The 27,103-nt window shown below is 38.4% G+C and overlaps 1 protein-coding gene across 15 annotated transcripts in view; it reads right to left on the bottom strand.

Annotated features, from left to right (window-relative positions):
• Positions 1 to 27,103, bottom strand: part of FBXO11 (F-box protein 11) — a 70,776-nt gene that overhangs the window by 2,540 nt on the left and 41,133 nt on the right. For all 15 annotated transcript variants that reach the window (XM_086879009.1, XM_086879010.1, XM_086879020.1 and 12 more), the window contains 16 exons: positions 25,808 to 25,937; positions 24,717 to 24,800; positions 24,496 to 24,628; positions 19,359 to 19,465; positions 19,155 to 19,266; positions 14,145 to 14,251; positions 13,919 to 14,056; positions 5,804 to 6,021; positions 5,412 to 5,497; positions 5,236 to 5,330; positions 4,030 to 4,152; positions 3,842 to 3,927; positions 3,375 to 3,451; positions 3,116 to 3,259; positions 2,093 to 2,203; positions 814 to 921 (listed from right to left, as the gene is read on the bottom strand). In XM_086879009.1, coding sequence (XP_086735135.1) covers positions 814 to 921; positions 2,093 to 2,203; positions 3,116 to 3,259; positions 3,375 to 3,451; positions 3,842 to 3,927; positions 4,030 to 4,152; positions 5,236 to 5,330; positions 5,412 to 5,497; positions 5,804 to 6,021; positions 13,919 to 14,056; positions 14,145 to 14,251; positions 19,155 to 19,266; positions 19,359 to 19,465; positions 24,496 to 24,628; positions 24,717 to 24,800; positions 25,808 to 25,937 — 1,859 coding nt within the window. The remainder of the gene's footprint in view (positions 1 to 813; positions 922 to 2,092; positions 2,204 to 3,115; positions 3,260 to 3,374; positions 3,452 to 3,841; positions 3,928 to 4,029; positions 4,153 to 5,235; positions 5,331 to 5,411; positions 5,498 to 5,803; positions 6,022 to 13,918; positions 14,057 to 14,144; positions 14,252 to 19,154; positions 19,267 to 19,358; positions 19,466 to 24,495; positions 24,629 to 24,716; positions 24,801 to 25,807; positions 25,938 to 27,103) is intronic.

The following is a 27,103-nucleotide window of genomic DNA, read 5'->3' as shown; positions in this document are numbered from 1 at the left end:
CCAACTCCAGTACAAGATGTGTCCAAGGCAGAGCAAATTTGATAATCCCTCTGTTATTCAACTACCTGATCATCTGTCTAATCCCAAAGTGCACCTCAAAAAGTTTTGCCCACTCCCAGCAGCATCAGAGCACAGAGTGATGTCATCAGGAAGTCCAGGTGCTGAGAAGCAGGGAGCCAGAGCTTGTTTTTTAAGAGGCACAAATCATCCCCAGGAAAGGGTTTAACAGCTACAGTCAAGTATGTGAAAATCCTGAAAACAACCTTTTTCTTGAATAACCTCCTGGAGCTATCTGGCATTCAAACCATCATTCTCATCTCATCCAATAGGATCCTGTCTCACGCACACTTCCCCACTGTACAAGGAAATTTTATGTATGTGAACTGTTCATATTTTCTGAGAAGAAAAGTGTTTGGAATTGTGAATGTTCATGCTTTTAGATCCTTTAAGCCAAGTGATGCATGTGTCTTTACTGGACACCTGTTTTTTTGATATGAGAGAAAAAGGCTTTCCATTGTACTAACTCAGAACTGGAGTATGAGATGGGCCAAAGATCAGGAACCAGTTCAGAAGGGATTTTGAGACAAGAGCTGATTACAGAGTTTTAATATGACAACAAAACTTTAAGTTACCTTTGAATGCATCTGTTTGTCTAAAAATCTTAACACAGCTTAGTGTGGCTCATTACCTTCTGCTGAAACTTAGTCACAACTCTGCTTAAGGTGGTACCAGCTGTGAGCCACAGAGTTCCATGTACCCAAGACCCAGCACTAGACAAGTGACCAAACACAAGCCAGGAGGACTCAGGCTCACCTTTCATCGTGACATTGACACCAGATGCTAGAAATAAACCTCCAAAGCGGTTGTTGAAAATCTGATTGCCTTCTAATGTTGCAGTCGCGTGATTTGTTATTTCAATACCTTTAGTGGGTCAGGGGGAGAAAGGAGAGAAAAGAGAGTGGCAAAGTTAAATCCCTGGTGGTTGTGCATTTGTACTGCACTCGTAATCTACAGCTCGGTTGGTTGGTTGGGATTTTTTTTAAGCTATCATAAACTTAAGGGGAAGAAAGGAAAATGACATGGCTACAAAAATGCACTGTAATTTGTTACAAAACTGAGGTTCAAAAGCTGCTGTTGAATCCTTTCAAAGAGCTACAGCTGGCATGCACGGTTTCTGGGAGGAACAACACTCTCTTAGTTTATCTGATAATAAAATGGTACTATGATCATGTTTATTTTCAAAGGGGATATGGTTTTTGGGTGCTTAGAGCTGTCACCTTCATGTACATTTGAAAGTTCTTGTGAACATACCTTACCCTTTTAAAAATATCTTTTTAAAAAAGTTCTCAAGGTGGGCACCTAAAATTCATTTCTTTAATTCTTAGCTTTTATCAGTAACCCGTGTCTTCCAAGTCATTTGTCCGGGACTGCTCTTGACAGCAACCTATCCTTCCCCCCCACCACACTGAAACAACACCTTTAGAGGCTCTTCTCAGAAAACTTGCTTCTTCTGAAAGAAAGATGGGAGAAAACTCAAGAATGCAATTTTAGTTGAAATGGAATGGAATGCAAGACGTATGAAACTGTGATGATTAAACAGTAAAATTGCAAAAAATCACTGTTAAACATTCTTCATCTCTTTTGGAGAAAGAAACATTCATTTTTACAAGTTTTCAACTTTGTGGAGTGAGAAAGTTGCACTTGAGATGCAACTCAAGTATCTTTAAATGTGTATTTGCTCCATTTCCTTGGTTTTAAAGCAGTGACAAGATATTCGTACCAGCATCCAGCACATCAACTATGAATATGTCCTAGACAACTTTACCAATTGCCTCTAAAACAAAATAATGAAAAGTATTTCACAAAAAAATGTGAAGACAGGGTATGTGTCAGTTCCTAACATGCTGTAATTCCAAGACCGCTGAAAATACACCCTGACTACAATTCTGAATTCCCAAATGACTTCTGGAATACACTGAAGGATATCCCAGTCTTTTTAAAAATTTCTAAACACCATGGGGTAAAGAAACTCAGAGAAAGCTTTCTGAAGAGCTCACTCCAAGCTTCCAAATCTGATTTAAACAGCACAAACCTGCAGCAAACCCATCGAATATTCGGTTTTTCCTTAGCACAGGGTGGCTATTGGTGCTAATAAGAACACCAGCTTGTGCATTCCTGAAGATATCATTCTCTTCCAGAAGACCTATGACAGACCAATAAATGTTACATTTGAGCTCGGGAGCGCTTCCTGACCTGTAACCTTCCTGTGGAATCTTTTCAAAGGATCTTATGTGTGATAATCCTGCCAATAATTCCTTTCCTCTGGAGAACATGCACCAGTAGTACTGACATCAGTGATACCAGTTTAAAGTAGTTCTCAGTGTATAATTTTGGAAGTGTATTTTTTCAGTACACAGCATGGAATTTGCGATCATAGGCACCACTACAGAAAACTAAGTCTTTCTGCTTTCCAAATTTTTCTTTAATTTTCGTAACACCTCTCTCTTCTTGTATTCTAACATGAGCAGACTTTCAAAGCCAAGCATTTTTTTGTTATAGGACAGGATTACTTTAAACCACTGACTTAAAATTAAAGCTCATTAAGCGCAAATGATTATCTAAAGAACATCAGAAGCTGATATCGGGACACACAAGAGTCAGGGGATTTCAGACAGGGATCACTTCTGAATTTACAAGTATGCAAAACATTCCTTAAAGATCTGTGGGGTTTTTTCTCCTGAATCTTGAACACACTGGCATTAGTTTAGAACCTAAACTGCTCAGGTGCATGATTTTGACTACACGAATTGAATTCAACACCGTTTCAGTCAAATAACAAAGCTTACAAAAGCAAATGGGATAAAAGTACTGTCCTAAGCAGCAATCTAACATTTATCTTGGATGAGATTAATTACCTCTCTGCCTCCCACAGACTTCAGTATTACTAATGTAATTAAGGCTAAAAAGCATTAGGGTATGTTCGCTATAACTATTTTATCACTTTGGAAGACAAGAGCTATGTTTCTAAAGAGCACTTTAAAAAAAACCACTACTTAAACTGAAATTTAACTCCTATCCAGAACATTCAGTGAAAAACAGTAAGGGAAGAAGTTACCTCTTCCCCCATTAAATATACAGATGCCTCCATCTCTTCCATCATGGATTTTATTTCTTCTTAGTGTAGGATTACTGTCTGTTTTAATCCATACACCAGCCATTGCATTATCAAAAATTTCATTGTCTTCTATAAATCCAAGCCCTAAAATTCAAGGAAGGGTGGAAAAAAAATAAAATCAAAAAGTGTAATAAATGAGAAGATAATATAACACCACAGAACACAAACAATTCTGGATAAACATGGAAAAATAACCTACCAGAATTATAGACAAGAATACCACCATTCTGACCCCCCCAGATCTTGTTGCGTCTAATTTTGGGGTTGCTTCCAGTTCTAGAGTGAAATGTAAACAAAGAAGTCATTTAAAAGTCATTAAAAATAAGTAATTTATAGTCATTTACTATATCCCAAGGCCAAGCATCTCAAACACCTCTAAAAAAGTGCCCCATGGATCTCACTGCTTAAAAATCTTAGTAAAATACAGCTCTTTCCAAACATACAAACGTATTTTAGCTTTACAGACTTCAAGGGCCACACATTCCAGTCAATATCCAGGCTGTATTTGTGGTAACTTTCTTGTAGGTTAAAGCAGAGGGTGTTCAGATGTATTAGATTTCACAAAAAGTTATTTTTATAAACAAAATGACAAGAACAGCTAAAAAGACACAATAGAGCACATAACAAGCTACGTCTGTTTTGGCATAAAATCAGAATAAATGTTACCTTATCTGAACCCCTGAGTACATGTGATTATAGATGTCATTGTCTTCTAAAACGCCATGTCCATTGTCATAAAAATAAACTCCAACCTAACACATCAAGAATTATATTATTAGTTCCAAAGTAATGAGGCACAAAACCACAGGACTTTCTTTTCTGTGGCCCCCTTGTAACCGCAGAGCAAAACTCACTTGTTTCCCACTGTGTATTCTGTTTCTCCTCAAGACTGGAGTGCTCCCTGTTGTCACCCAGACTCCAGCCAATGTATTGCTGTAAACTTCATTTTCCTCAATCACACCTTGTCCTTTTTCATGCTAAATACAAGACAGTTTAAGAGTTAAGAAAGCCTGCCAATCACCAATACTCTTTTTCCTCCTGTACCCATCCCTCCCAACCCTGGCTTCTTTACTGTAGCAAAGTAATTCCTTTCCATTTGAGTCAGCTTTTTAGTTTTTTTTTTTTTTTTAAATAACAGCATATCATGATTTTGAATATTTGCCATGAAACAAAGAACACCCTGCATGTAAATCATTCTGTTTCAAGGCTCTGCAGTGGTATTTGTCAATGTCTGGCTGGCTGTTGGTAGGAGAGGTGCCTCTCCAGTGCTGTGCACTCACATGAAAGCCCTGGCTCGTGGTTCTTAAACCTACACCCTGCTGTGTCCCCCAGAAAGACAAAAAGCTGGCATGGCTCTGAAGGTCACCATCCCCACCACATGTCTGGGCTCAGAGGTCAAATAACCATTTTCTCAGTCAGGGGAAGAAGCTGTTCTGGTTAAATTTACTCAATGAAGAGATGAAGCTGCACACTTGCAGCATTAGCTGGACCTTAGATAACCTTTGGCAGAAAGACAGACATATTTCTGAAAATCTGGTATTGCTTAAGGGAACCTGACAGCTCTTTCAGTTCAGGTAGCAGAGCCCTTGCACACATTGGGAATTGTGCTTTATTTCCCACTTTTTCAATACAACAATTGCAATTTCTATCATCCTGAAGGCAGTAAAAAAATAAATAAAAATCTCTGAGGTTACTGGTAAACACATTACACTGCAAAAGAGCTGAACAGGTTTGTTTAGTTGGTTTTTTTTAAATTATGACATACTACTACAAAAACTAAGACTTCTCAAAAAGCTTTCAACCAAGCAACAATAAAATTCTGTAATCTATCCCATTTTAAATATTTTACTCTGTAATAGGAATAATTTAGTGGCATTCATAAAAGCCTTCATCTTTTAAATAGTAGCACCAGCTCCAGTCGCTTACCGTGAACCTGGTTTATAACATAAGAAGCTCAAGTATTTTAAGCACAAACGTTTCACATAGGGTACATTTTCCCCAACATTTCTAAAACTGAACACAAGTCTGTGCCTAGGTCCTAAGTCCTAGGCTGCACTTACTACATAAATTCCTCCATGTTGACCATCGTGAATCTTGTTGTGTCGAACGATGGGACAGCTGTTTGTTCGAATCTGTATTCCTGCTAATGCATTACCTGTCAACAAAAGTGTTATTTAATACAACTTACACATTAATTTTTCTCAAAAATCAATATGCAGCAAGAAAATCAGCTTACCATAAATGTCATTTCCTTCAATAAGGCCTCTTCCATCACCAAAGATATAAACACCACCTTGATTTCCATTAAAAATTGCATTGCCCCTAAGAAAAAAAAACAACATTTCTAAGTTATTCTAATACACTGTACAATACCACATACGTATGTAGTGGCCAGGACTGTACCCCATTCAGATTTAAAACAAAGAACTTATGTTTTGTTGCTTTGAGAAAGACTTACCTCTAAGTGCACACATAAATTAAAAATGCAGTTCAACTGAACAAAAATACTTTATTTCTACATATACAGGAGCATTTACAGCTCCTCATAATTAAATTAAAGTGCACCTATCCCATCCCCACCAAATCCTCTTCTTCTACATAGTAAAATAATAATAAGGAAAACAATACCTTATTGTCGGGTCACTGTTTGAGGTAATCCAAACACCTGCAAAATTGTTTGCATAGATTTTGTTCTCTATGAATTGTCCTCTTCCTTTTTCATGCACATAGATTCCTCCAGTCTGGCCGTGATGGATTTCACACCGCACAACTGTTGGGTTGGCATATGCTTTCACTTCAAAGCCTGCTATCCTGTTTCTATGGATGTTGCAGCTTTCAAAATAACCCTTAAAATATAAAACATGCAGTATCCTGTAAAAGTCCTTTTTAAAATGAAGGTTATTCCCTCCTCTCCCCTTGCTTTTAAATTCAATCCTCATTTAAAAGGAAACAGTACCAAAATTGACAACATGTAAGTACTTACATAGCTTATTAAAACAAATACATAATTTCATTTTTCCAAAAATAAAATAGTTTCAAAGATACTGTGTTTGCACTGCTATTTATGACTACTCACGGAATACCAAGAAAAAATGGCAATTCTAGATATAGCACATTGAATAGGATTCAGTATCAAATTTCTTCAGCAGTTCCTAAAGATCAGACTCCTCTCAAAGGCCATAATGTCCACAGGCCCAACACAGAAAGGACAATGCTATGGAGAAGACTACCTGCTTGTTTTCAGACCAGGAACTATATACATTTGGCAAAAAAATATGATTTCTTTAGGAAGAAGTGTGCTAAATTTCTTTGAAACAACTGATCAAAACAAGTAATACGAATGTGGGAATTCAGTCATTTTTCCAGGGTTGGACTGGTCTGAGTGGCCAAATGGTACAATTTGTTCCTTTTTCCCTTTTTTAAAATGGTGTACACTGAGACTCTGTGACAGCAGCAACAGACCTACACCACAACTGTATTTGAACAAGAGCATTATAAATATTGCTATGGGCAGGGGAAAAAAAAAGGCCACTGCACAAAGCCATCCCAGGCACGTTCCTTCCATGCCAACCAAGGAACAGCACCATGAACTGGCCCACCTGGAAGTTCATCTGGCAATATAATTGTTTCCTGCCTGATGATTTCTCCAATTCTGCTTCCAGGGCTTTGCTAAGTAACTGTCAGTTCTTGCACAGCATTTTCCTGATGTGGTCCTAGAACATTTTAATATTCAAATTCAACCTATTCTTAAGGTGAACTTTAATGGTATTTTGTACCTATTTTGCCCAACTAGAAAAACAGAAACTAAACTGAAAGACAGGAAGCATCTCTTGTTGTAGATGGTAGACAACTACCAAGTGATGTGCTGCAATTTGTGGATGGCTTACAAGCAAGCTCCTGAAAGCTCCAAGACTCTCTCCAGCAGGCAGCCATTTTTCCTGTAGCCACCTAAGTTAGTTACTTAGACCTCATGAGACTTGTTATAGTTGTGCACTAAAAAACCAAAAACAAACAAACCACAAAAAAACTAAACAAAAAACCCCCCACAATTACTGCTACCACTCAAAGTAACTGGATTCCATGCTTACATGATCTACTACCAGGAATGCTTCAGGCCTGGAGTTTCTACTACCTATCACGTGGAAATTGCTCAATTTAGTGCCAACCTAGGCAGTCAGCACCCTGTTTTCACTGTGCTGTGAATTCCTATGGGACTCCATCAAGCACTGACTACAAGAAAATCAGAAATACATCCAGTTTAACAAGGAAATCCAGACAGCATACTCTTATCCCTACTCTGAGGACTGCAGTCAGGAAAGGCAGTGCATGGATTAAAGATTCTGCAAATAGGTATTATCCATGTGCACAGCTTGGCTCCTCAGACTCCTCTTGGTAACAAATAAAGTCAAATGGAAGATGCCTACTTTCTTTAGTTTTTTTCAAGAACTTTGAAGAAATCCAATCCTAAGTGAGTCAAGATGGTTTCAGTCAAGAGTTCTCCAGGAAGCTACACACTAACAGACATGGGAATCCAAAGATCTCCTCAGAAATATGCCTTCATGCCAACAGGCAGTCTTCTGACTTATCCTGAAAGCAATCACTTCCCTAATTTTCACTTTTCCCTAATCTTAAAATTAAGACCTCAGAAAAACTCACCTAAAATGTTAATTTGGTATATAAAGGCAAGCCTGATTCTCCTGATGGAATATACAATTTAAATTAAAATATTACTAAACATGATCTGACATATTTTTAATTACTTCACACATTATTCTCCAAGTGCCAAATACGTTTTTGACTACAGCACCCTGATGAAAGGAAAGGGGTATTTCAGGTGTGCTTCATCACAGTCATTTTGGATTCCAGGTAGAAGCTGCAAACAAACAGAGCCTTTTACATGTGGCCTGCAGGATCTCCACAAGCTTCAGCATGCACCAGTATTTAACCTGAAAAATGTTGGGCTGCTGTAAGCCTCTGTGAAAGAAATGTTCCTCCAAAGGGGGAGAATAAAACAAAAGAAATCTGTATTTCAGATTCCTCTATAAGCCTGACTAGTGGGTTAGAAAGTCAAGGCTTTCTGCTGAGTAAGATCATACAACATTCAGTATCCATGAAGAGAAACTGAGTTGAAGAGCCCAGTCCACCTTAATCAGAGTCAGCTTAAGCTAAAGGGCTGGCTTAGTGTTGATGCAGTTAAACCCAGTGGATTTCTGCATCTGTTGAGACCAAGTCTGACCATCACATGTGTGCATCACTGTTAAACTCGAGTCAGCAAGACCAGCAGAGCTGCTGTTTGTCAGAAATGCATGCATTTCCATTGTTCTGAGCAACCAACTCATTCCATACTTCCTATTTCCTATGCCTTTGTTTCCTACAACATTCTCTGTTGACACCAGCAACTTTTTTGGCCCAAATTCACCTCCTAGAAAGCACTAATACTGACTTCAGTCTTTAATATGCCCCCAGGCATCTGGTATCTTTTCAGCCACCAGAGGCATTATTGTGCCTCTGAACTACAGCCTCTCAAAGAGGTCTGGTGATGAACTTGCGGATGCCAAAAAATCACACAGGGCTTCAGGCAAAATTTTGTCTCTGGAAAGTTAGTATTTTTTTAAAACGGAAACTGCATTTCTAAGTATGGAGTTCCATGACCCATTATCCAAAGGGACCACCAACACTGCTAACACCAAGCTCACTGCCAGCTCCAGCTACAAGTTACCACCATCAGACACAGCTGCTCCACTCAGCACACTCGAGCTGCCCAACCCTTATGCTCTGTCCAGCTGTTGGGCAGCTCAAGGCCAGATCCTTCAGGGAGACTCTGCCAGGCAGCTATTGAGGTCAGGCAGGTCAATACCCCTCCTCTGCACAGAGGGACTGCAAGCCTTAAATTGCCTCCACCTCCTTCTAAGAATGGTTTTCAAGCGTGCTGGGTGTTTGACTTGGGCTTTGTGGGGTTTCTGGTAATAATTTCACAGCTAACAGAAGAAGAACCTGGAGGGGACAGCACCAGACAGTGCCAGGATTGCTAAGGAAAAAGAGGTCCTTATGATTAATAAGAAGAAATAAAGCATGCATGTGGAAAAATTATTACAGTCTTACACAAAGCTTTCTAAAAACCCTAAATACTAAGAAGTGACTCTGTATATCAAATTTATTTACAATCCCAGGCACGGCATTAGCTGTGGACACAAAATGACAGCTACACTGACAGCATGCGTGGGCAAGAACACTTCTGCAGCCTGGTAAGATATAAGCAGGTAAAGGAATTGGAAACAAACATCACAACAATGATAATGCTGATGTCCCCACCTGGCACACACTGTTCAGAAAAAGATGTGATCCTGCACAGCTGGAAAAACTCAGAAAACTTTTTACATCAAGACTGATTCAGTAATTGAACTTGGATTTTTTTTTCTTTCTGCATGTTGTCTAATCTAACAAACACAGCTTTGAAATGCTTTAGAGTTAAAACCTTTAACTGATGAGATTTTGTTGCTGCTTTTCTTCTCAGATTTCTCTGCCCTTTATTTCTAAAAGGGTGCTTTTTTTTCCTCTCTGTTTTGAAGATTACAACGTTACAGAAACACAGAGGCATTTCATATTAGTTTGAACAGCATATGTATTAAAAGAGAAAAGATATACTTGTGTAAGAATTAACATTTCCCAAATATTTATTGACTCTGGTATTCCCAATAGGGTAGGGGAAAGAAAGAAAAAAATTTAAAAAAAGGACAACAGGAAACAAATACAGAAAAAGAGTAACTGCCTATTCTTACAAAAAATTTACCTTCCAAACCCTGGAAGGGTCCTTATTTAGGAGTTAGTGCATTTTATGAATATTCAAATCCAACATAAAGAAAATAACATCCAAGATGCAAAACAAACCCTTCATTTTTATGCACAGCAAAAGGCAAATTGGATTTTTAATGTAGTCTGTATAGAATCTGGCATATGCTTAATTTTTATTTTTTTTTTTTACTTTATATATATATTTTTTTTAAATTATCTGATTTGTAGTATTTAGAAGACAGAGATATAAACAAGGCATGATCAGCCTTAGACCCTTAGACCAACTTAGACCCATGCTGCTACACTTTTATTTCATCAGAAAGAAACCCCCCAAGCTCCTCATTTGGGGACAATGCGAACTGTTTTGCCTAGAGCTCAGCTTTAAACTGTAAAATTATGTTTATTCTTACATTTAATTGGAACTTCTCTGTTGTTTGCATGCAACTTCAAAATACAATTTATGAGAGATGCCTGGTAACTTATCTCAGGCACCTGAGTGGTCAGGATAAGGAACCCACGGCTGTCAATGCTACACTGCATTTTTAATGCCAGCTTGTTGCGTATTTGTCACAGCACTAAGACAAATGTCAGGATACTGCCAGTTTAGAAATAAGAGGTTGAGTTTCTACAAGTATCAAAACACAAAGAACAGTCTGAGAACATGAAACTGAAAAACAAAGCACTCTTGAACCTTTTGGAGACAGCGCTCCAGCACAGAAACCCAGGGGAAAAAAACGTGTAGGGTAAGAATTCAGCACTGGAATGCACTTATCTCACTTCACAGTTCCAAGCAATAACAAGAAAAAAAAAAAATACAGAAAATATCAGAAGAGAAGTGAGAGAAGCAAAAATACAAAATCCATGAAATACAAAATCCATGAATTTGTTTAGGAATATAGGACTTGTATCTGAAGGATACTATGTCACTTTGTCAGTTAACGAGGATATAAGTATGGCCAATGATGCAATTTCATTGACTCTATCACTAGACATGATGCAAATGCAGAAGGTGTTGCCAGACTGTGAGACATGGGGGGGCTGAATCTTTCAAAGGAGTTTATGACTATGAAATATTTCAATAATATTTTCAGTTGAGATAAATATTATTCATTCTCTTTCATGTGCTACTGTTTCCCTTAAACAAAAGGGAAACATTTATTTCCATTCCATTTTGCTTGTGGTACCACACTGATCACAGCTCTGAAACAGGCATTTCATAGGTAAGAAAAAAGATCAAATACATTTTTCTTTAAAATTAATCAAGTGAATTCAGCCTGGATTTTTAATTTTTTTAATATTTCAGTACTAATATATTTAATATTTATACTTCAGTACTTAAACAAGAAGCAGCTCCTACCCAGACTTTCCAATTAACCCTCGAGCCTACACACAGACATCTCCCCTGCAGGAGTTGCTAAAGCACTTCCCTTTACCAGTTTTTCTATAGCTGAAATCACTTCATCCCATGTTTCCAAGCCTGTTTAAGTCTTGAAGGGATGTACAGATATATGTATCCACTGAAGCAGATTAGAAGTGCTTGTACAGTATGTTAATACTGCTTAATGCAGTCCAAACAATGAGATAATATAAACCAAAGACATCTGCCACCACTCCCTGCAAACCAGCCAAACAACATCATCTCTAGAGAAGAGAAAATGATGTAAAGCCATCCATCACAAGAGGGCTGCCAGCAGGGCATTCTCAGCTGGTGCAATCTTGCCCAACACAGAACAAGTATGGTCCTCAGGATGTAACTGTAAGAGTAGAGAAGAGGCACCTACCCACAGAATCCCACCGTGTTTCACCTTCTACTAGCAAGACTTTATGCTGGCAGCAGAAACAGCAGCCCTGTTTGCCTTCTACTGAAACCAGAAAACTACAAATCCAGCAGCTACTACTAGCACAACATTGATCCTTTATCTCTGCCTCCCCAGCACCCGGGGAGGGTGAAAAAAGGAGAAATGCCTCGCTAGATTCTATCCACAGTGGATTTCATGTTAATGCTATTTCCTATCTGCCAACTCTCATCAAAAACCTGAACAGGTCCGGGTTAGAACTTGTTGAGGGTGCACTTGATCCCACTGTCTGTATCACTGATGAACGGTACAGTACAGACACTGAAAGACATGATTTAGCCACTGGCATCTACCCCCTGGATGCAAACAATTCCTCATCCGCTAAACAGTCTATCCATCAAACCCACATCTTTACCATTTAGAGAAAAGGATGTTGTAGGGGAATGTGTCAAGGCCTTACAGGAGTCCATTTAAAAGACATCCATAGCCCTTCCTTTCTCCACTGATGCAGTCACTCCATCACAGAAGGTCACTGAGTTGGTCAGGCAGGACTTGTCCTTGGTGAAGCTGTGCTGGCTGTCCCCAGTCACCTCCCTGTGCCCCATGAGCCTTAGCACAGCTTCCAGGAGGAGCTGTTCCATGATCTTCCCAGGCACAGAGGTGAGCCTGACAGGTTGGTACCTGCCAGGGTCCTCTTTTCTGCCCTTTATTCAAAATGGACACAATTCTCTTTTCCCAGGCACCAGGGACTTGAAAGTACTGTGATGACTTTTCAAAGGTCATGGAGAATGGCTTGGGACCGACATCTCACTGGGTTCCATAGACTTTTGTACATTCAGGCTCCTCAAGCAGTCACAAACGTGGATCTTCTCTTACAGGGAGTGCCTTTGCTCCCACTGTCCCTGCCTCGAGGTTCCTCCTAAAGAGGTGTGGGAAGACAGACTGCCAGTAAAAACTGAGACAAAATGTTGTTGAGTGACTCAGCCTTCTCCTCATCTCTTGTCACTGCTGTTTCTCATGGAAGGGGGGTGGTGTGATGTGTTGTTTTGTTTTTTTTGCCATTCCTGTTCTGAAAGACATACCTGCAGAAGCCTTCCCTTCCATTCCTTGCCTTGTCAAGTTCAGCTCCATCCATGCCCTAGCCTTACTGACCCCATCCCTACACAACTGGACAGTACCTGGACTCTTCCCAGGTCACCTGTCCCTGCTTCCACTGCCTGTCCATTTCCTTCTTGCTCATCCCAGCAGATCTCTTGCCTTCTTTTCCTGATTTCTCACACCTGGGGATCAAGAGCTTTTGCACCCTATGGAAAGCATCCTTAGAGATCTGCCATTTTAAGAGTGACTAAAAGAAAACTTCTTGTTTTGCCAGCTGAGCATGGGGAATTGGGAATTTGCCATTCAAGCAGGAAAAACAATGATTTGGCACTCTTTGTTAGACATACAGAATATTTTCCTGAAACAAATCAGCAAATCACCTTTTATTTCAGTGACAAAAATCTATTCTATTTCAAGAAATGAATGTCATTTCTCACTACTGTACATGTACTTGGAAGTGATGAGCTTCACCCCACACAAATAAACACATTTATGAAAGAAGGCCTGAATTCTGATAGAAATTCTGTGTTAAATTCCACAACTAATTCCCTGCTACAGAAGTCCTCTTCTTTCCAGAGAAGGTGTACATACCATTTCAGAGTTTTAACATTAAAATAAGGCTAAGTCTCCACAAAGCATGTTTTTTTTTAATTTCTAAATCATCTAGCACCTTATTTTTGTTCCATTTCAAAGAGAAAAGAATGAAGTATAAATGTAAGCTTACAGTTTACACCTTATTTCAAGAGGTATTTTGTCACTGCAACAAAATACAATGTAACACAATGCCAATCAATTGCAAAAAGCTTGCTTAAACCTCTTTCAGCTAAAATTGTCTTCAAGGTGAAGTCTCCCACTTAAGGGCAAGAGAACAACAGTAGGCATATTTTAAAGTATGTATTAATGAGTAAATGCACATTTTTAAAACTCATTTTTCCAATGACAGGCAAAATTTGAAGACTTCAGTTCTATAATGTGTATTTCTTTCTTCAAAAAAAACTATATTATACTGGGACTGCTGCCTTATTTTGGTCCAAGAAAGTAATCAAATATAGGTTACCATTCCGTGGTCAAAAGTGAAAACGCCAACGTCACGTCCGTGGTGAATGTGATTCCGTCTGATAATGGGATTTCCATGGTTTTTAACCCAAATCCCTGCTAACGCATTATTGGATATCTCATTGTCCTCATATATTCCCTGAGGGAAAAAAAAAAAGTAAATTAAGACAGGAATCAAGAAGAGTAAACAACTTTATCAAAGTAAAGAAATTAATATGGAAAATTACCTGTGCGTGGTCTGTAATATAAAGTCCAACATTTTCACAGTCGCTGATGTTACAGTGTTTAATAGTAGGACAAGCTCCCTGGCCACTAACACATACTGCAGAGCCAACTGGAAGAAAACAGTACAGTTACCATAGCTTCAAAGCATAGTGTATTTATAAATAGTCTGGCAGTACTTTCACAAAAAAAGTTAGTGTGAACTGATATTTTAGAAAGATCTGGTGTGCACAGAGCCAAAGCATTGCAAGCCACTGGCAGAAAAACACTAATGTCATCATTTTGCAGATGCAAAAACCATGGTAGGAGTCGCTTTAGAATCACCCTGCCAAGGTTAAACAGCTGCCAGGACAATGGTTTATACAATAATTCATGCTTATGAAAATTTTCACTCATTTATTTCCCCGTGTTAGGCCCACCATATACTGACTGTTCACAGCAGAGGACAACAGAAATCTAATAAAATTCTCTGCTAATTACTGCCTTGTTTTGCTTCCCTTTAAATTTTCACAACTCAGTACTTTCAAGAGGCCAAACAATAATTTTGTAGCATACAAAGACACACTGCCTACCCGATATTCAGCAGGACACAGATGCACAGTCTCGAGTACAGAACAAACATCAGAAACCAACAGGTCTCTTCCCAGTTGAATTACAAAAGTCCTTGAATTATTTCAGCTACCATACCATAACCAGAAAATAAATATTTTCCAGGAAACCAAGACTCAAAACTGTTCAGGACTTCAGCAGATTAGCTCAATTCCCTGAACTCCATGAAGTGTGACAACACAAAATTCCACAGCCTCTAAAATCAACAGTGATTTCTTACAGGCAGGAGCTCATCTGACGGAACCTGGCCTATATAACACACGTTCCCCACAATTAAACATCACCAAACAAAAAAGACAGTACCTATTCTGTTAGTCAGTTTTTATATATCCTTCTAGCAAAGCACCACAAAGACTATGCTTAAATAATTAAAAGACTCATTTACAGAGAGCTTATTTTTTTTTAATTCCTAAAGAAATTATTTTGATTGTCTAGTCTGACCTTATGAATAATACAGGCTACACTAATTCCCTGAATTAAGTCCTGCTTCAATTCCAGTAGCAGGAAGTTCAGCACATATCTTGTAGAAACATATTTAAATTTTGATAACGTAATGATTTCCAGCAACTGAGAAACTAGCATAAAGCCTGTTAGCTGGCTAGAGGGCCATTGTCCTTTTAATTTACACTTTAATTGCTCATCTGAATTCCTCCAGCTTTGGCACCCAGTTCTCTTTATACCAGTGTATGCCATACCCAATGCACACACATGTTCAGTGCAAGCAATTTGCTCCTTCAGCTTCCTCCTTGATAAAGTAGCAAATGGCAGTCACTGTGTTTTTCACTACAATCAAAAGTTTTCTGCTTTACCTTATATGACTTTTCATTGAACAGTTTCTAAATTTTCCAGCATGTTGCTATGGACACCAGAAAAGAGCACTTTATTCTCAAGCAGGACAAGGAAGAGGCGTTAACACAGTCTCTCTACTTTGACTCAGGATTCCCATAGGTGTAACTAAGGATCACATTGATTCTTTTGGCCACTCGACTACATGATGGCTCACATTTAGCAGTTTATCCACAGTGACTCTTTCCTAGCTTTCCAGGAAAGGGGTTTAGCACTTAGAAACAGGAACAAAAACAAGTTGCATGTGCAGCTTTGCACTTTGTCAGACTAATGTGAGTGGTGTTTGACAGTCCACCTACCAGGAAGGTCATAGCAATGCATCCTCCTGGTTATTTTTAAGACTGCAGTTATACTGCATTCATATTGTATCTATAATACTCTATAGTAAAGTCCTTGTTGTCTACAGGTCTCATTAATATGGATCTTATTTCTTTAGATATCTTCAAAATAAACACCAAAAGAAGCCCTTACAGTTACGCTGAAAGTTATTTTTCATTTATTTGGTGTAGGTTCTGGGCATTCTGTAGAACTCTAATTTTTAAGGCACTATGTGTCGATGTCAAATGTTTTTCAAGGATCTGTGCAATTATACTGAGACTGCTACCTTCTTTTGGTCAAAGAAAGTAATCCAAATGCCAACAGTATAATGCAACCATTGTAACTTTCTGTAAATACATACTCATTTGATTCGTCATACATTTTAAATTCTTGATGGACGAAACCCCTGCATTTATACCTCAACATTTTACCCAGGATCAAGAGACAGTACTCCTGCCATACTTCATCCTGTGTAGTCTTGCCCCTGCAAGACTTGTCCTCCCCCAGGGACAAAGACCATCTCATCAAGGTTTCAAGTTACCATTGATACACAATAGGAAGCCAGAGAATTTCTTGGCCAGTTCTTTCTGAACTCCTGCATGATTTTAGAATGTCTATTTTTACAGCTGTTTAACCTCATCCACAGTTATTGTCAAGAGTGGAACGTGTTTCATTATCCCTCTAGGGGATGAGGGCATTTATCATTCCTGCCTATTCTCATTAAATATGGAACAAAAATTACACAACACTTCGCCATTCAAATTTTTCCATTCTATGATGGATCAGCATCACTGCTAAAACTCCCTTTGTTCCCCAAATTAAGACACAAACACTGTCTCTTTTATATAGATGTTGCATCTTGTCTTGTTTATCAAGTTCTTTGTGGCAGTAAAGTTGTGTGGTTTTATTTTGGAGGGAGGTCCCCACAGTTTCCTTCAATCCCTTATTTCCTATTTGTATTAACTGTTAATAACTTCTTCTTTCTTCTGTTTCATAATTGGTTTCACTCTCCTTCCTCTATCTCTTTTTGTGAAACTGAGGAGCTATGGATTTTTGAAGCCCAGTGTGATGTTCTAATAGCGTACCTCTATCACATTTTGCTTATTTAAATGAAAGCAATCTTTATTCTGACTCATTTCACTGGACTTAAGTATTGATTGTTTGAAATTGGTCCTTTTGGAATACAAAGCACATGTACTACTGGTTTAAGCTTTATTTTGTTTACTTAGAATATAATGATTGCACACACTTTAGCAATATTAAAATTTGAAAAAAAAGGATCATTGCCATCCATTGATGGCAATGATTATCCATTGAGGTGAGGACTTACACAGATTTCTTCAATAATGGATGCAACAGAACCTCTAGACTCAGGATCTTGCCATTTAAACTTTATTTGAAAATATTTCAAAAGATGCTTTGGATTGGCAGCAGGAACCTCCAGCTTAATTCACTTGCACCTATATACCTCCCATCTTTATATATGACATACATTAAGAACTTTCCATATGACATAATGTAGAAATATTCTTTAATACAACTTAGACATCTACAGAAAAGGTATCAAGCATTTTTTAGGAAAAAGGTTTCGAATGCCTATGGTCACAATACTTCAGAGATGTCAATTATCTGGAAACAGTAAATGCCTTTTCTGGCAGACTGCCATTCTTCCTCCCTTTTTGCACAAACTCAGGACTTCCTGAGCAGGTAATAGCAAGGCTTGGTAGGATTAAAAAGTCAGTAAAACTTGGCAATTAAAAGTGATGACAGTAGAGCCTGCATATAGCCTCCAAAATTGACCAGAAATTTTAGTTTTGGAGAAGAGAAGCAACAATTCAATACAGTAAACTTTCAGAAATCCAGAGTCTTGGAGGAAGCAAAACTTCAACACTCTCAGAAATGGAAACTGATCATAAAAAATTAACAGAACTGAATTTTCATAAACAACTTGCACAAAAATATCAGGATCTAGTAGCTTATCTATAAGCATGTTTCAAAATGAAGTCATGCAGCTCTTCAAACTGTTTTAATAATCAAGCTGAATGAGGTCTTATCTAATTCCTCTCATGGGCTGTCAGGGTCCCCAACATTGGTATATGATATATTCCAAAACACCTTTTCTTTGTATATATTTGAGCAGCTCACTGTCCTTTGCTCCTCTTTTGTCATTTTTAACACTTCCAAGTATTTGCTGATGTGTCTCAAATAAAAGACATGGTGATGCAAAGCACAGAGCTGCAAAGCATAGAACTGCCTTGACCAAATGCAGTGCATTATAGCCCAAAACCTTCAAGAAAGCTCATCTTCCTCTAGAAGGCACCCACCAGGAATCCTTCCACCATTCTCATCATGGTTCCCTGCAGTATTCTTCACAGGCAGTACCAGAAAAATGTATTTTTTATATATAGTTGGAAAACCTTTGTTCTTTATGTTGAGCTGAGCAACCTCCATGCACAGCCTGCTGCACAGATCCACTCCCTCTCCCTAGCTGACCTTTGGGAAGTTCACATGGCCATTTCCACACGAAGACTCACTATTTTTATCTTCCTGAATGTCTTCTTTCTGACACTCCACTTCATCTGCCCGTGTTCAAAGATGTTCAAGCTGCCATGTCCTGTGTCTAGTGATTCCAAATTGTCATGTCTTCCTGCCAGTGACTAAACTACCATCCAGCTTCTCACTTCCAGACACTGACCCCTTCTTTCCACACTACCTGGACTACTGATTTTTCCCAAATCAGGTGGTGTAAATTCCTCATTGTCTCTGGCGAAATGAGTCTTTCAAGGCTTCTGCCTGTAAAGCTACTACTCATCCTCTGAATATGTCAAATCATTCCACTCAGAAGTGAGCTGAGCTTAGCAGTTACACCATGTAACTGTTTAATGCCATCAATCCCAACACTGAATATCACAACAAACCAAATGAACAAGTCCCATGTGTAACCCCTTCAACTGCCCCATCCTGCCGGCTACAACTGTACACCAAACCCAGGCATGTTTATTTAACTGTCACTTCTCAATTTCAAACCAACTGCCCAAAGAGTCCAAACAGATTCTAACAGAACACCAAGTACACATTATCACAGAGGTTTTGGACACAAAGAAGTCACTCTAATAGTGATGCTCCAAGGCAATTAAGGCTTGCAGACCTGTATTGAATACCTGCATCAAAAAATAGAAATATGCCAATAGTAATCATACTCAATTTGTTGTGTTTCTTCAAACAATAAAAAGCCCACTAACCTGTGCAAGTACTTCGAATAATACAGTGATCTATAATTGGACTGCAGTTCACGGTAATCTCTAAGCAGTGGTGTGCATTGTGGTGCTGAGCAGATTTGTCATCAGGGTTGAACTGAAAAGGAAGAGAACAGAAATGTTGTATTTAACTGCTCAGGCATTAAAATAAGGGTTTTTTTAAGATCTGCTTAAGGGTGTGAGTCTTACCCTGATTGTCATATATCCAACATAGGCATCTTCAGAACCCTCCATAAAAACGAAGGTGGAATCTCTAGTGTTTTCTATTATAACTTTATCTGCTACTTTTCCAGGTGCTGCAAAGAAAGCAATTAGGAAATCTTAGTTTATGCCACTGAAAAAAAAATCCTCAAAATACTTAACAGAATTCTGTTCAAAGCAGCAAAGGAAAATTAACACTACTGTTGGCACATAAACAGTCTTCCTGTCAAAAGGATCTTAAAAAAGGAAGTTTCAAAGACAATGAAGAAACTAGTCTTTAACTAAGACAATCTGGGACCAATTCAGTAATATATAGCACTTGTGAGAAAAAATCTCTCTTTTACAGAGCTAGTTTTTTTACTGCTACTTACAATGAACTGACCAACAGCTTAAACATGGCTACCAGGCTAAAAGTCAATTTAGCTCTGTTCCAAGTACAATTTCTTCTGGTATTCCAAACCCTTTTATTAATGCTAAAAACATACACTCCATCACTGACATGAAGCACTATTTACTAATCTGCTCATGACCTACAAGTGACCTCCTCACACTTCTCAAATGTCAGATTCAGAGTTTTGAATTGGTATCCTCATTATTCTTTATGAAAAAAACCCCAAATCTTACTGAATTAGATTGAACTATACTATTGGTAGTACGTACAGAAGGTTACAAAGTGGTTCACTTGCAAAATGCCATAATGTTTCATTTGATTTCCTGTGTTACCAGTGATGCCAGGTTGGATTCTTTACCCTTAATCCAAACACAGGTGATGTTTACCTTGGGATGGCAGAAGCCAGCAGAGGGAGCATCAGTTAACCTCAGCCACCCACTGGAATAAATTCAATGACGCTCATTCACAAGCAAGATCATTTGTCTGATTCAAACCTGCACATTAAACATGCAAGCCAGAAGCAGCCTTCCCTCAACACACCAAATACAAAGGTGGAAGTTTCACATACTACAGCAGATAATTTACCTGTGATAGCATTTTAAACTGTTCCCAACTCAACACAAACATGAACAGGTATTTCTCCTAAATTCTGTATTTTATTGAAAAGCCTACGCACAGGATTCCTCATGAGCACATCCTTTTCTGTTGTCTGTTGACATTAGTACAGACAAGTGGTGTGTCCTGTTCTTTATCACTCTGGCAGAAAGGTGTCAGTCAGAATGAAGCAACACTTTACATTATTATCCCGCTTGTTCTCACTATCTAAAAGTCCAATCTCCGCTTTCATTACTGCAGAGCTGCAAATATTTTAAGGTAGTCTGGCTCTCCTCTACACCACTATTCACTTGGTACTAGATAACAACTAAAAGAGGCTTTGATGAGGAGTTGTGTCATCACATGAAACAGATTTCTGTGGTTTGGGAACATTTCTATATATTCACTGTGGAGCAAATGCAGTGGCATAAACAATGTGCTTCAGTACATGAAAAGGAACAGCACCACAGTACTGCAGGTGAACCAAACCAGGAAACAAACAGAGCCCCTAGGAGGATATGAGAGCCATAAATCAGTATCAGAACTTTCAGGGTGGCACAGAAAAACTGCACTTCACTGAACACTATTAAACAGAGATTTATGGAATTGTTTGTAAAGCACTTGGATCATGTTCTCTACGGATACCTTCCTCTCATCACATGAGTTCCTAAACAAGTAGTAACTTCTGAGTTGGGAAGGTCCCAGAATACCCATTATGGAACATGCGAGTTAGTAAGATCACTGCACTTAGATCTCCCTAGGAAAATAGTGAAGACTTCCTTAGGCATTAGTTTCATTCCAAATGCACCAATGAAATTCTCTGCAACATTCTAGTGAATCTTCGCAAAATCATCATTCAGAGAAATATCTCTATTTCAGCTGTTGGCTTAGTCCATTTTAGAATAAAGAAATCAGTATTAGAAATGGAAACAGAAGAAAAGGGCCACTACTTCTGTAATCAAGCAAAACACAGCTCCCAAGAAGTCAGTTTGCTGGAACCTAAGGGAGTCATGTTCCCCAGGATCAGAATTCATGCTCGGCTTAAGGACCTGGATAGACCATTTAGAAATAATGAACAGAAAGCCTATAGTAAGGGACTGTCTAAAGAAATACAAATTAACTGGATATTGCCTCAGAATTATTTAATTTATCATAAGGAGTAAAACAATTTCACTTTTCCCTGCATTAGAAGACAAAAAATCACTATCTTCTGCAGGAACTGTGAACTAACCTGCCCAATTGTACAAAGCAAAAACCAGATACTCTTTTAGATCTTACGGTCTACAAGATGTAAACCACAAAGGTCTAAACCAGTCCAAAATAAAGCTTTCAATTCAAAGATGCAGAATCGGTATTTGAGGAACTCAGGCATGTGAAACTACTCTTGCACTCTAAAGTAAAAAAATATGCAATTATAATAGCTTTCTTACCATTTTAGATTTTTCCACCCTTAAAATGCCAATAAACATTCTTACTGGTTTTACTAATTCTTTTTTTCTTGACTGAAGGATCTTTTGATAATCCATTTTCACTTACTTTCACCTTATTTATGTCAAGTGGAAAATAAAGGGAAAAAATGAAAGCTGTAGCTCTGAAAATACACATTCAGTGAAGATTCTCACAACATGTCTGTACAACTGCTAAAACTCAGCAACTGGGAGATTTTGTGTCTCGAGTGAGATGAGCATTCCATGGAAGGCTCCTACTCCTGCAGCAAACACACCCCCTTCTCCAAACCTGGAAAATCGAATTCTTTTTAAAAATTCAAAGGTATTTCTGGCTGCTGAACCAGATGCAACTGTTTCCTTATAGAACCTCTCCTCTTGCCTCTTTCTTGGCAATTCAGTTATGCTATAGTGATAGTAATACTTCCAAAGCCTTCCTTCTGAACCAACTCCTTCCCTCAGATTTAGGGGAAGAAATAACCCCAAAATTAAACAGAGCAAAAAATCTCAGAACACCAGGCATTATTCTGTAAGAACATTTTGTTTATGTGACCAAGCAGAAGCTTCTTGCAAGCTCAAGGTATGTTAAGCTGCCTTTCTAATAATGTTGTGTTTCTTCTGAAGCCAGAAGAATTAACTATTAAAGAAATTTGAGTAGAAATGCAGAGAGATTTGGTGCTGCCTTAATCCTACCATTCTGAAAAGCATGCCAGACTGAACAGAGAAGAGGTAGTTCTCCAAGGCTTAGTGGTTCACTTTAATTTGTTTTCTTTTCCAGTCAAATGAAAATTGACTCTCTCTACAATGTCACTCACCATTCAGTGGAGAAAGTCTGAGGAAGTGAAGTCAGCAGTGCCAAAAACTGAAATATAAATACATCTAGCATTGCTGGATTCCTCTTGGAGGTTTTGCTCCCCAAGACAGCTATTCTATTACAAAAATACACAATAAAGATCCCTGGCTTTTAAAGGTCTGTACTTAAGATAATTGTTTTTCTGAACAACTTAGGTTAATTCCAGAGGAAGGGAAAGCAGATGGCTTTTCAAAACTTAAAAGGAGACAGAGAACATGCAGAAGTTTACCCAGATATCAAAGATTTCATTTCAAGTGTCATGAAGCGACTAAGAAATTCTGTATCTTTGGACAGTGCTAATCCAGTTTTCTCTGCATTTTAAACACTTCATGAATATGACCTGCCCTCTCTGTACTGTCATACTCTCTTCTGTGAAACAGAAGTTCGGAGTTCTTTGTCTGTGGCCACATCTCCATTAGCAAGCACTAATACAGGAGTGGTACCACAGAGGGAACCAGTGCTGAGGATCAGCCACCCCCAGCACATGCTGCAGGACAGGGAGGGGAGGACAGACTGACTTTGCACTAGTCCTTGCCAGATCCCTCTGACTGAACACACACTGGCTACTGAAGGGCAGTAAGAGTGTTCCAGGAACATGTCTCTTGAATTAGTCTCATCCAAAAGGAATCCAATTTGTACTGCAAAAGCTCTCCACAACACAGACCAAAGCACTGTAAGAGGGTATGTTCAGAATGTTAGCTCCAGAAATGTAGTCACAAACTGACAAACTCGCATACTAACACAGCCACATCTTGCGGATCTGTGGGGACAATTTTTCAGAATAACACAGGAACAATCTGACTGCATTGCTCAAAACCATTCTCCCTGCCAAGGCTGCAAAACCCAGGAAAGAAGTGCCAGAACAGTCTCACTCAAGAACAAAACAGTTGGTATGGAGAACAGATAAATACCCGAAAAGAGAGACTTCACAAAACAAATAGCATATACGTACAAAACACACCCACCAAAACAAACAAACCCCCTGCTCCCTTTACAAACAAACAAAAACCTCAAACCCACCACCCTCAATAAAACCCACAACCCAGCAAACCAAACCCACACAGAGAGATAGCTTCTCAGAAAACACAAACAGCAGGTAATTCACTTCTGGTTCACCACAGGAGCAAGAGATCCGAGACCCCTTAACCAAAATCTCTACCAGACAGTAATACTGAATTCCTACCAGTTGTCATGCTGGTAGGAATACTGGGAATTAGCATGCTCCTAGTAGTTACAGGAAAAGCAAGCAGCTCCACAAGTACCACAGTCTGCAGCCTGGTATATGATATTAATTTCCTAAACCCTTCCTATTCCTCCAAGTCTTATTTCCTTCTCCATAAAGGTTCCAGTTCAGAGGAACAGTTGGCAGAGAACAGAGGAAGAACCTCCAGTCTCAGAATCTTTCTGCTGGATGCTCTCATTTCCTTCCTCAAGATGTAATTATGATACTGAAGAAAATGGGACACATACTAATTTGGGCTTGTTCCCACTGCTGGATTCTACTCTGGAGCTGGGTTTTATATATATATGTATGTATGAATATAAAAATTTCAAATGTAGTCCTATAACTGAATAAGCTTTCTGGCAAATTCCATTTTTTTTCTTTTAATGAAATAACAAGATAAATTAAGTTATTCTGAGAACTAGCAAGCAGACAACAGCATTTAAGTCCGAAGCATCAGCTACTTTTGAGTTAGCAACACCTGTACAAAAAGCACTTATTTGCTAGGCAGATGAAGAAATATGGTCATTTATATTGGATATTTAATACACCTGCATATCATGGTAATTAAGGTGGTAATTAACACAAGTTTGAGACAGTGATGTTCCCAGTTTGCATACCTGCACCAATCATGGTGATTGGAGATTCTATATATATCCATTCATCAGTATATATACCAGAGTGAACAAAGATAAGTCCATCAAAATGAGCTTCTTGAACTCCACCAAGAGCATCCTCAATGGTATCATAATACTAGAAGGAAAGGAACAAATTCAGAATAACATCCATTTCCATTTATATTGGTATATAAATATTTTTAAGAACTGCTATAGAAACATACCAGCATATTTTCTCTTCCTTTGTATCTTGTAGGATTACTGTAGAAGTGTTCAGCAAAACCTGGCTTTACGTGTGCTCCTTTGTACTGAAACAAGGAAGAGAGTTTGTTACAAGCTTACAGACAGGTGGGCCTGAATGCACTGCTAGGAGATACAATAATTCCCTAATTAAAAAGCCATTTGCTGATATCAGTTTGTCCCAGGAAGTAAGCATCGTATACCAACCTCTAGGTACACAATCTGAAATGGCAACACCAAAAAAATATCTGAGCCTAAGGGAATGATCAAGCCAAGACTCCAACTACTTGCACAGCCATAAGCCTCAAAACTGACTGAAAAAGCTTCATACACCTGAAACATTCCACAAGAATTGTACTTACTTCCATCTCTTGATTCTCTAGCAGCTTGCCACAAAAACTGCATTTATATGGTGAGGAAAAGAAAATCCCATAGCTTCACCAGTGATTGAATACTAAAAGAAGCCACGTCAAGCATTTCTCAATGCACTTCAGAAATTCATTAACCAATAACACATGGCATTGTGTGATACACTCTATGTTTATTTGCCTACTTATGTCTTCCTAGTATCATGCCCAGCTATTCATTCAATACCTTTGGAATTCTGGATTAGAGGTACAATCACATTCCTGAAAGATGATTTGTTTACCTCCAGTCAGGCCAGCTGTAAAGCTCTGTTTAGCCCAAGTGATATTACCAATAAATGTTTGGTTCACCACAGGAAGGTGCACATGAATCTGATAACCGGCACACACATTGATTTAGTAAGATATGACAACAGCATCTTTCACATTGTCATGGTCTGAGACTCACAATCTTGTACACACAATTTCAGTGATGCAAAACCCAACACAGCAGAGCTGGATACTCAAGGATTCCACTTTACCATGCGCTGTCTCCCTGAAGTGTGCCTCAAAACAGGAAATAACTTCTGAATTCCCCCTACTGCACAACACCGCAAGGATCTTAAAGTCTAAACCCAAGATAATTACTGTTGTCAGCCACATTTCAGAAGTTGGTGTTTTTACTTTTATAAATACCCATAAATTTGAATATAAATGAATAAAACTGTTACCAGCTGCTGGAAGCTTTCTTTCCAGGGATTTGGATGTTCATATTCTTCTGGATTAATCTGATAAAATTTACCAGGTTCAGGATGCATCATTGGACGAGTGTATTCAAATACTTCCATATATAATCTTTTCCTGAGCAGAAAAGAAAATCAACACATTTCTGATTACTCTTCCATTTTAATATAAAGCCAGTATAAAACCTGGGGTTTTTTTGAACAGAATTTGCCGGTGACAGTGACTATGACTAAGATCAGTACCTGCCACTTAAAGACAAATTTTTTGTTGGACTGACTTTTGTGTTTTTCTGACAAAAAATTTGTATGTGTTTTACAATCCAAGAGAAAAAGTTTTCATGAAGAAACTTCAGCAGTTACACTATCTGTGAATCAAACTGCGCATTAACTACAGCATTGCTCTAACACTTACAAAAGCTAGGAGCAGAAGTATAACAAAACTGAAGACCAAGCGTGCCACCACCTCTTCCTCACCTTGTCAAAAGAAGACTGAAAAATGCATTCACTGAGAACAAGTGATGCACTGTACTCCAAAAAAAGTTCATCAGTGAACAAATTACAGTGGTTTAAAAAGAAGAAAACAGCACACAGCAGTTGGATTCTTTTCATTAGTGCCAGAATGCAAATAATTGCAGTCTGAGCCTGCTGATTTTAAGCCCAGACTTACAGGATGCCACTGAATCATAGAAGTTGTAATTCATCTGACAAGGCATCCCCAAAGCTGTCTTTAGGGCAGAAAAAAAGGGGTAGTTCTGTGATGTTATATTCTATTATTTTTCTTTTTGTCTTAATCTTTACTTTTAAAACAAAGCAGCTTAAGAAATCTGTTGGGTTTTTTAACCCTTATAAAAAATTACAAATTTAGTTCCCATGTATTCAAACTCTCAATAACCCAGGGCTAGAGCAGACTCATACGGGGAAAACAGCCCAAGTATCCAACCATTAAACAAAACTCAAACAAAAACCCCATTTAAGTAACGCTAGACAAAGCTTGCATCTAAGTTGAAGAAATGTTTTGTTCCTTCTATGTGAAGTAACACAATCCCCAGAGTAGCCTGAAAAAGGTTAAAGGGAGAAGAAGGAATGGCAGCTAAAGGAACTGATTTCTTTAAAACAGGCATTGTTTAACTAGTATCTATGTTACTAGAGAATCAAGTTTTACTGTTTAATACACATAATCAGACATTCATAAGTAACAAATAATGCTTAACTAAACCAGACATAATAAAATACAACTGGTTTTCCTTCAACTAATTGTAACCAGAACTTCAATTTTTCTATTGT

The sequence above is a fragment of the Cyanistes caeruleus genome, chromosome 2 (assembly GCF_971803275.1).
Source record: "Cyanistes caeruleus chromosome 2, bCyaCae1.hap1.1, whole genome shotgun sequence".
Classification (NCBI taxonomy): Eukaryota; Metazoa; Chordata; class Aves; order Passeriformes; family Paridae; genus Cyanistes; species Cyanistes caeruleus.
The sequence above is the reverse complement of the archived record's forward strand: the minus strand, read 5'-3'. Positions and strand labels throughout refer to the sequence as shown.